Source organism: Podarcis pityusensis, assembly GCF_964106645.2.
Source record: "Podarcis pityusensis genome assembly, chromosome: 3".
NCBI lineage: Eukaryota > Metazoa > Chordata > Lepidosauria > Squamata > Lacertidae > Podarcis > Podarcis pityusensis.
In genome coordinates, this window is record NC_138026.1 from 1,289,083 (window position 1) to 1,301,580 (window position 12,498).

At 42.1% G+C, this 12,498-nt stretch overlaps 1 protein-coding gene and 1 long non-coding RNA gene across 6 annotated transcripts in view; one reads left to right on the forward strand and one right to left on the reverse strand.

Moving 5' to 3' along the window:
- LOC308472536 overlaps positions 1–12,498 on the reverse strand; it is a 188,134-nt gene that overhangs the window by 98,561 nt on the left and 77,075 nt on the right. The window lies entirely within an intron of this gene.
- Positions 1–12,498, forward strand: part of CYP39A1 (cytochrome P450 family 39 subfamily A member 1) — a 77,332-nt gene that overhangs the window by 17,400 nt on the left and 47,434 nt on the right. For 4 of the 5 annotated variants that reach the window (XM_080997430.1, XM_080997431.1, XM_080997433.1 and 1 more), the window contains exons 6-8: positions 1,710–1,808; positions 8,300–8,390; positions 12,078–12,211. In XM_080997430.1, coding sequence (XP_080853556.1) covers positions 1,710–1,808; positions 8,300–8,390; positions 12,078–12,211 — 324 coding nt within the window. The remainder of the gene's footprint in view (positions 1–1,709; positions 1,809–8,299; positions 8,391–12,077; positions 12,212–12,498) is intronic. The other variant, XM_080997432.1, reaches the window with a different exon arrangement.

A 12,498-nucleotide genomic window follows, 5' to 3' on the forward strand; every position in this document is an offset into this window, starting at 1 on the left:
TTGGGGGACCGGGTGATTGGTTGCAGCCACAAGCTGCAGCTTGTAAATGGCGATTTGGTGAGTGATTGGTTGCTGCGTCAAGGGCTGCCTTGGATTGTCTGCCGCTGCGGCAATTGGGTGTTTGCAAACGGGCAGGTGCTTGTCGGCTTCTGCAACGCGAGCAATTCTGAGCTCTTGTCTTTAGGGTTAGTGATTTTCTGCACCCCCCATGGGCAATTCCCCCCCCCCCAAGCCCAACAACTCTGCACAATCCTTCCCAAAAGCAATCCCCCCCCCATAGACTCAGCAACTGTAGGCAATCCTCCCCCCCCAAAAAGCTCAGCAACTCTGGTAATATAGCCATCTCCCCCCATTTTCTTAAATTATAGCACCCCAAAATAGGCGGCATCGTATACATGGGGGCATCCTATAGACGGAAAAGTACGGTACTCTGGCAATTAAAAGCAGCTAGCAGCAATAAAACATACAATGACAATAAACAAGGGCGTGTGGGGTGTACACATTTCTTCCCTACTGTCATCTTGAAGATGTAAAATGTACCTATTTCCATTTAACAAATATTTAGAAGCATGGAATCATAAAAAATAACTCTTGTGCTTGGGCTTCTTTGTGGTCTGACCATCAGTGCCTATCTCTCCCACCTAGGTTGCAGTTAGGGATGAAAGAATAGGTCAGTTTCTGAATCAGTTCCCAATCAGTTCAGTTCAGAATCATTTTGCTTAAGGAAAAAAGTCCTCATGGAAAACAGCCAAGCTTTTAGTGCAAATTTGTTCAAATACATACATGCATGCGATTTTGCCCACTCACTCTAAACATTTCCCCCCAAGAGATCCATAATAATAATAATAATAGTCAATGCATTTTAGTACAATAATATTTTATATGTTATTTTCACTAATATATGCATTTTTATGCACCCCTTCCCTTAATATACACATTTCTGTACACATTATTTGACTGGAGAACTGCGTCACACAATTCAGAGAATTTTTACAAAATTTGAAGGTTAACTGTGTTTTGGCTTGGCTATTGTTTCTTAAAGTGTGGATCAGGCAGGGCTCACATTAAAATCCAAATGAAATTGGTGATGAGCAGAGCACAGGGAAATACCAGCTATCATGAGGCAACAGATTTGACACTTTTGTATCTTTCCCCATCATCTGTACCTGAAGGAAGTGTGGTCACTTGGGCATTCTAGAAAATGGCGTAAGGAAGAAAGCTTGTGTGTGTGCAGAGCCTCACACCTCTGCAAGAGAAGGCAGGGCCACTTGCAGTGTATGGGGAAACAGCCACACACACATGTTCCTCCTCATCCCCTGCCCCATGAAATTTCTCTCACCTTCCCAGCAAAAGAGGCATTAAAATAGCCTCTTTCACAAGGAGGAAAGATTGTCATTAAAATTTCATATAAATTGGTTAGAGCATGGTGCACCATGATAACAGGTTCGATCCCTGTCTGGGACAGCTGCATATTCCTGCATTGCAGGGAGTTGGACTAGATGATCCTCAGGGTCCCTTCCAACTACATGATTCTACAATTCTACAAAATTTAAAATAAAAAGCACTCGATAGCCAGTGGCTGGTGTAAGTCAGCTTGTTATAGAAATAGCTTGGGTTCAAAGTAAAATATGGCTGCTCTGTGAGAATGACTTGTTACCCCATTAGTGTATGCTATTTTTATTTGGTCTGTGTTCTTCTGATTTTAACAGACACTTTGGCAACATGTCCTAGACACTTTGCAAGGAAAGACCTTCAGTGCTAATTATGGCCTCTTACTCCTTTGGGCATCTCAAGCTAATGCAATTCCTGTAAGTATGAGACAGAAAGTATGCTTCCTTCAGTGAGTAAAGTGAATCAAGGAGCCACTGGCAGGCAATTTTCTGAGCCTTCAGTTTCTTAGAAAAGTACGGTAAGTCTCTAGCCCTTCCAGGAAGAAAGTTATGAAACAATGTGCAATTTCTATGTATTTTCTTTCAAATGACCTGGGCTAGCTGCTCCTGTGTTGATGTTTATAGCCAGTGAGTGAAGTCAGGCATGTGACTGATAAGGTGATTTGTTTGAACACCAGGAAATCAAAATAATTGCACCAGGGCCCCTGCCAGCAACCGGGGCCCCAGACTCTGAGGTCGCATTTTTTAAAAGAGTAAGTCTCTTGTCCTTGTAGAAAGAAAGGTATTAAGCAACCTTCTAAGTTGGGGTCTGATGCAAGCAGAGACTAGTGTAACTTCTTCTCACTCTGCAGACAAAGAGCCCTGGGTGGAGTTGGAAGGGCCCACCCACTTTCAAATCTAGTTGGTTATGATTTTAACTCCTCTCTCCCTTTCTGGAGGGAAGGACTTGCCTGGGCAGTTATCATGAGACCCAGATGGAAAGAAGAGTGTCAGGGACTGGGCTCATGAGGAGGAGCTTCCACCTAATTCAGAGGCCTCATTATTATCATAATCTTCCCCCTCTGCCTGTCTTACAGCAAAAATTGTTTGGGGAGGGGTGAGCACAGTGCAAAGGCACATTCAGCCCCGCCCCACAAAAATGGGCTGTGCACAGGGCCTCACAAATCACGAACCTGATACTGCCATCCTCAATTCAAGGGACAGCACTCTGCTTTTGTATGTAAGGCAGGCATTCTGGTAATGCTACTTCTTTCTCTGGGTCTCACTAAGGTGGGATTTCTGGATTAGGCGGCAGTTTTTGAAGAGAATCCATAGGTATCTGAGGATGCTGTGAAGAACATATTCTTAAGAGCGGGGAATAAAGGAAGCACTATCCTTTGGGGTTCTTCCTCCCCTTCATCTGAGGCAAAATTTGCAGGAGAGATTGATTCAGTAACAAAAGATTCTGAATCCCATCGTAACATGACGCATGAACGTTTCATCTCGGAACCCTTAAGAATATTACGCATAATGCCTTAACAGGTTTTAGAGGCTAGGCATTATTCTGAACACACATTGAAAACAGGAGCCCTGTGTCAAGTCTCCCCCCCCCCCAATGATTCTATGATCTTCCCTTCCTTGTGTAGAAAAGCAAATGACTGCCCCTTCGAGAGAAAGGGGCATACCAGAGTCACCTTCTCTTCCTGCTGTACACAGCGAGCCAGCCAAAGAGGAGCTCTGGGACTAGAAGCAAAGTTTAAATACAGTGGTGCCTCGCAAGACGAAATTAATTCGTTCCGCGAGTTTTTTCGTCTAGCGAATTTTTCGTCTTGCGAAGCACGAAATCCCATAGGAATGCATTGAAATTCAATTAATGCGTTCCTATGGTCAAAAAAAGTCCAAACAAAGCCAAATTTGGTACAACAAGAGTTTATTAAGTGCTCTTTAAAGTCACACATACTGTAAAGAGCATTTCAAAAATTGAAGGAACAATAAATTAAGTTTCTAAACGTGACAGAAAAACATTTAAAAATCAACAAAGTGTACAGTACATTTTCTAAGACTCTGGGGGACAACTCGAAGAAGGTTCCTCTTCCACTCTTTGCTTCTTGCTGAAGAACCTGTCCATGGTCTGCTGCTTCATCCGCCTTTTCAGCACCTCCCTGAAAGGCGACATGACCCTCGTATCAAAAGTGTTCGCAAGGTCATGTGCCACGTGCTTCTCAGGGTGGTGCCGCTGTGCAGAAGCCTGCACATCCTTCCACTTCAGGCAAATGTCCCTCAGTTCTTTGGAGGACAGCCGTTCCTCAGTTGCTTCCTCCTCTTCCAGCGAGGCCTGCTCCTGCGCAGCCTCTGCCTGCAGTTCGACCAGCTCCTGGGTGGTCAGCTCGTGGTCGTGCTCCTCCACCAGCTCACTGATGTCCTCCTCTGTGACCTCCAGGCCCATGGTCTTCCCCAAGGCAACAATGTCCTGCACCACTGTTGACTCTGGTGCATCAGAGTCACTTGGTGCCACACAGTCTGGCCACAGGCTGCGCCAAGCGCAATTCAAATTTCTCTGGCTGATCCCATTCCAGGCCGTGGTGATCATCTTCAAGCAGGTGACGATGTCGAAGTGGTCCTTCCAGAATTCCTGCAGGGTGATGGTGGTGCAATCAGTCACCTCGAAGCATCGCCTGAAAAGCTCCTTGGTGTAGAGTTTTTTGAAATTGGCGATGACCTGCTGATCCATCGGCTGGAGCAGTGGCGTGGTGTTAGGCGGCAGGAACATGATGCTGATGAAGCTGAACTCCTCCAACAAGTCCTCCTCAAGGCCTTTAGGATGAGCAGGCGCATTGTCCATCAGAAGCAAAGCCTTCAGCGGCAGGTCATTGTCCAGCAGGTACTGTTTGACAGCAGGGCCAAAAGCAAGATTGACCCAGTCCACAAACAGCACACGTGTGACCCAAGCCTTACTGTTGGATCGCCACATGACACCCAGCTGCTCCTTGTCGACCTTGTGTTTCTTGAAGGCCCGTGGGTTCTCCGAGTGGTACACCAGCAGGGGCTTGATCTTCAGGTCGCCGCTTGCGTTGGCACAGAAGAGCAGGGTCAGACGGTCCTTCATGGGCTTGTGGCCAGGCAACTTGGCCTCCTCCTGTGTGATGAAAGTCCTTTTGGGCATCCTCTTCCAAAACAGCCCGGTCTCATCGCAGTTGAAGACCTGCTGTGGAACGTAGCCCTCCGTCTTCACAACCTCCAGGAACTCCGCTGCAAAGTCTTCAGCCGCAGAAACATCAGAACTGGCAGCCTCTCTATGCCTGACCACGCTGTGGATTCCAGATCTTGTCTTGAACTGGTCAAACCAACCTCTGCTTGCCTTGAAGACTTCTGGCTCGCCTGAGGTTCCTGGCTGTTCCCGGACGAGGTCTGCGTGCAAGGCCTTGGCCTTCTCACAAATGACGGCCTCAGTCACTGTGTCCCTGCACGCTGCTTCTCTTCTAACCAGATGAGCAGCAACTTCTCCACCTCCTCCAGAACAGCTGGGCAGTTCTTCACGATCCTGGTGACTCCCTTGGCTGCATCAGTCGCAAGGATCTTTTCCCTCATCTTCAGGATGGTCCTGATGGTTGATGGATTCCTCCCGTACTCCCTGGCGAGGTCTGTCACACGCATTCCACCGTCGTGCTTCCGGATGATCTCCTTCTTCATTTCCAGCGTAACCTTCTCCTTCTTCCCCTCGCCGGCCTCTGCAGCAGCAGTCTTCTTGGGTCCCATGGCAGCACAGCTCCTACCTGCGCACCCCCCCCCAAAATCAGTGCTTCACATCCCAAAAATTCAAAAGCACCCAGCCACCCACCACACAGAAATTCAAACCCAGAACCAAGTCCTTGAATTCCAAACACCCCAACCCAAAATCCAAAACTCCCAAAAAAAGTTTTAAAAGTTTAACTTACTGAATGGCTGCAAAAGAAGTTTTGGAAAAGCTTCAAAAATCACCAAAGTCTTCAAAAACCTCAACTATTCCCCCAGCCACCCACCACACAGAAATTGCAAACCCCTCCCCAACTGTTGCAAACCCCTCCCCAACTGTTCCCCCAGTCACCCACCACACAGAAATTCAAACCCATAATTTTTTTTAAAAAAAACAGCAGAGTGGCCCAATGGTCACAAAAAATCATAAAAATGCAGAAAAAAACACACAAGCTTCCAGATTCTTGCAAACCCCTCCCCAACACCAAGTCCTTGAATTCCAAACACCCCAACCCAAAATCCAAAAACCCCCAAAAAAGTTTTAAAAGTTTAACTTACCAAATGGCTGCAAAAGAAGTTTTGGAAAAGCTTCAAAAATCACCAAAGTCTTCAAAAACCTCAAAAAAGGCTACCACACCGCGTGCTATGAGTTGCTCCTCGAAGTCAAGTCGCAACTGCACCTCTTCAAGCAATGCACCCTGGGTATTAACGGTTTTACGAAAAAGGAAACAAACTTGCAAGACGTTTTCGTCTTGCGAAGCAAGCCCATAGGGAAATTTGTCTTGCAAAGCACCTCAAAAAACGAAAAACCCTTTCGTCTAGCGAGTTTTTCGTCTTGCGAGGCATTCGTCTTGCGGGGCACCACTGTATGTAATCCAACCACAGTTATGCAATTTTATGATTGTGTATTGTTAAGAAGAGATATTAAGTATATTTAATATTTAAGAAAAAACAGCAAGTAGCTGAGATGAGGCATGTCATAGAATCATAGAATTGTAGAGTTGGAAGGTACCCCAAGGGCCATCTAGTCCAACCCTTTGCAGTTCAGGATTCTAAAGTATCCATGGCAGATGGCCATCCAATCTCTGCTTAAAAACCTGCAAGGAAGCAGAGTCCACCACCTCCCTAATGAGACTGTTCAGAGGGGATGTGAGATCAGTTAGTCTACTCTAGCAATTTGAACTTTGTGGTCTTTAACCCCTTCATATACTTATGAGCATTGTTTGACTGCGGATCTCCCACAGATTTTAGGTCCCATACATTCCGGTTTCAGATATTGAAGCAAAAACAGTCGAGTCTAATAAAAATTACATTTGGCTAGATCACGTACATACTGTTGCCAGAACACCAGATATAGTAAACTGCTCCCCTCAGGAGGAGATGGGATGGGGGATATCAAATTTAGAATTTTATTATGAAGCGTTCCAATTGAAATATTTAATAGATATTGTTTATAATGATAAGATCAAATGGTTAGGATGGAGAATGAAATAAATAATGGAATAGGAAGAGAGGGGATCTTTATCAGAGATATACCGATGGCATGTAAGAAGACGACAGGACCTAGGAAAATAGCTCCAGCAATTTGGAAGAAGTGGAATAAGAAATGGATGCCTATATATTCAAAGTGAGCTCCATTAAAATATATAGATAAGAGTGATACAGATCCTGGATGGTGGAAGAAATTAGAAGAACATGGATTTAATAAATTAAAAGATGTGTTAGATGAAGACGGGAAGTTAAGGACAAAAAATAGCATTTTGGAGAAAGTAGGAAAACAATATTGGTTGGAAGTGCAAGGGCTATATAAATTGATAGAAGTGGAAAAAATAGAGGATATGATGAGGTCAGGATCCGTAATTGATGAAATACTTAACAAAAGACAATTAACAGAGAAAGGGATAGCAAGCATGGTATATAAATCAATGATAAGAAGTAAGGAAAGGATGATAAGGATAATTCAGAATAAATGGGAGCGGGAAGGGCTGTTTCATTTGAATACGGTCCAAGAGATGATGAAGAGTACGGATAAAATAAAAAGAATAAGATAAATATAAAGAATTAAGTAGGAAATTCCTATTGAAATGGTATAGAACCCTGGTGCAACTGGCAACTGGTATCCTAGTTAAAGGATTGAGTCCTAAGTGTTGGCATTGTGGTCAAGAGTTAGGGTATATGCACATATGTGATGGGAGTGCATTTGTGTAAAGGAATATTGGCAAAAGATTATATAGGTTATTTCTGATGTATTTCAGGTTAAAATAGAAGTCAATAGAGAAATGCTTATCTCAGGAATACTGGAGAATAGTAAAATAGAAAGAAAAGAGCAAGATTGGTATAAAACTATGATCTTAGCTGGTATGCTTGTTATTGTATTAGGATGGAAAGAAAATGATAAATGGACAATGGAAAAATGGAATGACTGTGTTTTTAAATATATACAATCTGATATATTTGAACAGGTAATGACGGAAGATACATGGGAAAACAAATGTCAAAAGATTTTGGATAAAAGGACAAGTTATAGGAACTGGATAGCACGGGGGGAAGCCAACCCAAGCGTCCAAATTAGAATGAATAATCTGTGCACATGGTTAAAGATATGAAGAAAGAACAAGTTTTGGGGGGAGGGGTAAAGGGGAGGGAGGAAGGGGGGAATAAAAAAAAAAGGATAAATGAGTAGGGACAAAAGTATATACTGTTATGTATAACTAATAGGAGGATGATTTTGATGCATGTTATAGTTAGATTTTCAACTGAATGATTTTTTTGGTAAGTTATTTGACATCCCTAGATGAAAGTGTGATCATAAAGAATGGGGAATAATAATAATAATAATAAAAAGAACTTTAAAAACAAACAAACAAATGTACATACTGTTTAATCATTAGGAAGAGAATAAGAGGAGTCCTGGCTGTCTAGTCCCATCGTGTACAATGAGATGCTCCTGAAAGCCCACTAAAAGGACATGAGGGTTATAGCCGCTGATATTCAGAGACTTGCTACCTCTGAATATAGCAGGTTAGCCACTTAGACTAGGAGCCATTGATAAACCCATTCCATGTGAATCTGTCCAATCCCACTTTAAAGACATCTGAGGTAGTGGCTGTCAGCACTCACAGTGACAACAAATTCTATGGGTTAATGTGTAATTTCCTCAGGTCATTCTATGACCATTTCCTCTGGTCTTTCTTTAGGTTTCATTCTGGACACTAGCATTTATTCTATCTCAACCTTCTGTTTACAAAAAAGTCATGGATGAACTAGAACCGGTTTATAGAAAATCAGGTAAATATGCCTAAATGCCTTACTATGACATCGGAACTGTTTGGAACAGTCTGCATATCTGCATCTATGTGCATCTGTCATAGGCTTTGATCTGAAGGATTTCACCAAATTAATTTAGACATAGCAGTAAGCAGTGAATTGGTATTGGATGCAATTTGAGGATCACAAAATGCTTATTGTTTTAGTGTTGAGCCCCAGGTACTTCTTGATATTGAAGTAGACATTTGTATAACTACACTTATGTTCCAACTGGGATTAATCTACGCACATATCTTAGTTTTTTTTTTTTTTAAATCACATGGGAATTGGCCAGAAGACTACGCTTGTGAAGAAGTGTCAAATCCTGCCTATTATTAAACATACATGTCTATTGGAAAACCTTGTGTATGAACCTGTCACCCAAGTATCCCTTTAAACACACCTTGAGAGGAGGGGGAACTTTTTTTTTTTTAATGATATTTATTGGAAATTTTTTTAGAGTTACAAGAGAAAACAAAGTAGAAAAAGAACAAAGAAAGAACAAAGAAAAACACAAACCACATCCAACAATACAAATTCAAAAAAACAACAAAAATACACCGCAAACATTTAAAAACAAATCCATTATTCTCAAATCCTCAACTGTCATTACCTTCTTTCTTTGACCTCCTCCTCCTCCCTTTTTTTGTATCCTAGTTGTTAATTGTTGCAGCAAATCCTTTCCATATTTCATAAAATTCTGTCATTACATTACCTTAAAACTATTTTAATCTTATCTTACTATAAAAAACCTTGAAACTTAAAACTTAAATCTTATTTTTACCAACTTCTCATAACCATAATATTCTTACATAATTCTTTAAACATTTTTACTAAAGCCAAGTAATTTCATTCCAACATTTTTCTAACATTCATCAATTTTATAAAACAATCCTAGTAGTAGAAAAAGAAATAAAAACAATCCAATCTTCATCCAGCGTCCCTTCCTCCTGGTCCCGGGTTTTGTCAGTCCTTATTATCCCATCGATCTAGCGCATTAACCTGGTAACCTTATATCCGAGGCCCTTAAGTCTCTTCCATGTCCCTTCCGCAGCTCTTCTTCATATTTGTAACTGTATTTTCCCTTGTCTCCTGCTCGTTTCACTCGTGGGAACTCCAGCTTAACAATATTTTTGACCCTTCTCGACAGATCAGCCCCTTTTCCATAATCCACACTAAATTCCATGTGGTATTTAAAAACATGTTTCAAAATCCCTCCAAAATTATGAGCCCCCACAATCCCAGACATCTCACGGCCCATTGCCAGACTTGAAAAGTCCAAACATCCCTGCATAGGGGGGTCTATCCAGCCCCCCATTTCCAAACCAAACCAAACTTTTTCTTTCCAAATCTGGCTTTTTCCAAGTTCATTTGTCAAATCCGAAAACTCATGTTCCTGTTGGGCCTGTTCTGTCAGGGCACACTCCTGATTTAATTCCTGGGTGGGCTCCACATATTTTCCCACTGCCTGTTCAAAATTTCCCACTGCCTGTTCAAAATTTCTAATCGAATCAGCCATCAAATTCGTCTTCTCATGTAGCTGTTCCAGTAGGGCATTTGTTTTATAGAAAGCACACAACAGAGCTTCTGAATACATTGTCCTGCAAGGTCAAATGCCTATTCCCACAATTGTAATCTGTAAACAGCTGCCGGCTCCCCGGAGTTGGTTACAGTTTCACAGTCTCCCTCTAGGGGGAAAACTTCTATTTGTTCTTTCTTTTAAAGACAAGTCTAGCAACAAAAGTTTCCTTTTTCAGATATTTTGTCAATATTTGTTCCTTTAAGAAGCGAAGGGGAACAATGGAGTCAAAGTTTCTCTTCTTATAGCTATCTGTCAAAAACGTTGTCTCTGGTCAATGAGCTTCAAAAAACGTCAGTCCTAACGCCCCGCTCCAGGATCAGGACAGTGGAAAGTTACTTTACTTTACCCTCACTTCTGCAGGTTTAAACAGTCAGAAAAAATCCCCCCTCTTCTCCTGCTTCCGAAGGGGGTTCAACAATTTTAAATGATGAAAGTTAATCTTTTACAGGCGATTTTCTGAGCTCTAGTTTGCCATGTCTTTGCTTTAATCTATCTACAAAGAAATAGATAGAAATAGGCTGACTTCCTGTTTAGACCTTCCCGTTCCAGCGCCAAATTAAGGTAAACTTTTAAGTCCAATTTTCCTTTCTGCTCACAAGTCCTTATTTAGAGTCCAATTGTCCGAGTTTAGGTACTCACGGGTGATTATTTTAGAAGCCAGATTGTCCCAGGAAAAAGGCAGAACTCTCTGGCAACGGCTGTGCGGCTTCGCTCCACGGAAGAAGCAGTTGACTCTCAGCACCGCGCCACTTCCCCCTCTTCGCTCCGGAGCCCGTTAATGGGTTCTTTTGCGGGTTGGGGGGGCGCTAATGGTGCCCGCCGAGTCCCATGGTCACAGGCTTCATCCGCCTGTGATTTTTGAATTGGTCCCCGCTTCACCGTAGCGGAAAAGACCTGATTCCCGTGGAGCTGGTCCCTCCAGTTCAGAGGGAATCCGCCACTGCCAATGGCGCCACCCCGGAAGTCTTGAGAGGAGGGGGAACTTTTGGTAGAGATGAACCAGGCACTGTCCTTGAATGGGTCTGAATAGTTTGTGTGTAACCCAAGAATGTAGGTCCAGACCTGACTAAAGCAAAGCTTTCTTTTATTGCAAGAAAAGAGAGAGAAACAAAATTATTTGGGTGCGTGGCAGCGTTAATTATGAATATTGTAATCTATTCATAACTCTAAACTAAGACATAAAAGGTCCCTACTGCTACAAGACGTAACAGGTGCCAGAAATTATATCTTCTAGACTGAAGAGTGTAGGGAGTGGTATACAGTAGCATCTGTGAAGAATATACCATATTTTTTCATGAATAAGATGCCCCCATGTATAAGGCGCCCCCTATTTTGGGGGACTCCAAATTAAGAAAACACCCCTCAGCACTACCTGTGTATAAGACATGCTCCAATTTTAAACCTTATTTTTTTGGTAAAAAAAACCCTAGTCTTATACACAGAAAAATACGGTACTTTCTAACACTATAGGCCAATGACTTGTTCTGCTATCTTGAACAATGGGATTTTCCTGCCAAGCATGAGGGAAGCTGCTAAGGAGATAAGATAAAAACTCTTGTCATGAACTCATTGTATTTTGGGGAACTCACAAATTGATTAATTTATTTATTTATTGCAAGTTGAAATGCCTGAATCCTTGTCATGTCAAATGAATGAAACCCACAGTGGGTAAAAAAAGGAGAAGGGTGCCTGTTATGGACCAAGTGCTCCAAATGAACTAAGTTCTGGTCTGCCAAAGGCATCCACCTAGCACTGCCTTGCACTTTCTAAGCAAGCAAGCAAGGCCCAACTCTCTACTGCAGTTTACAACCCACTTGTTGAGTAAGATTATAGGGCGTTTGCTAGACATTTGATATGGTAGGGCTGCCAGAGAGGAGAGTGAATCAATATTGTTTCAACTGTTTAACATTTGTAACTTCTCCTCCAAAATTTGATCGTAGTCACACCATCTTTCTCTCATTATACTTAACCTGAGTTCTACTGCTCTCATTAAGAGTTCCCACTCTTGCATGACTGTGAATTCACATAAAGATATGGGAAAGCTTGCAGTGTTTCAGTAACTGGACTTTTGTATGTGACTTTTGCAGGTATAGAAAACATCCAGTTATCTGAAGATGACCTAAAAAAGTTCCCATTTATCAAGTGGTGTATTTTGGAAACAATACGATTAAGAGCACCAGGTGCCATCATCAAGAAAGTGATCGCTCCAATGACAATTCAAGTAAGGTTTTGTTAATGACGGTAATAGTGTACCACAGTTCTTCATTCAATAATATTTAAAATGAATATGTTGTTGAATGTATGAAACATACAGATACACATAGAAATTCCTGTCAAGTCATCTATTTAGCACAAATGACACCCTCTCCAGCCTGTTTCACTGTCTTGAAGATAATGAGGGATGCTGAAATTTATGTGTGATTCTACTCCAATGAAGGCATCATAGATAAAAGCTAGCAAGTACAGTACATCTTCGTGTTTAGGGTCTGGCTAACAATCAATTATTAC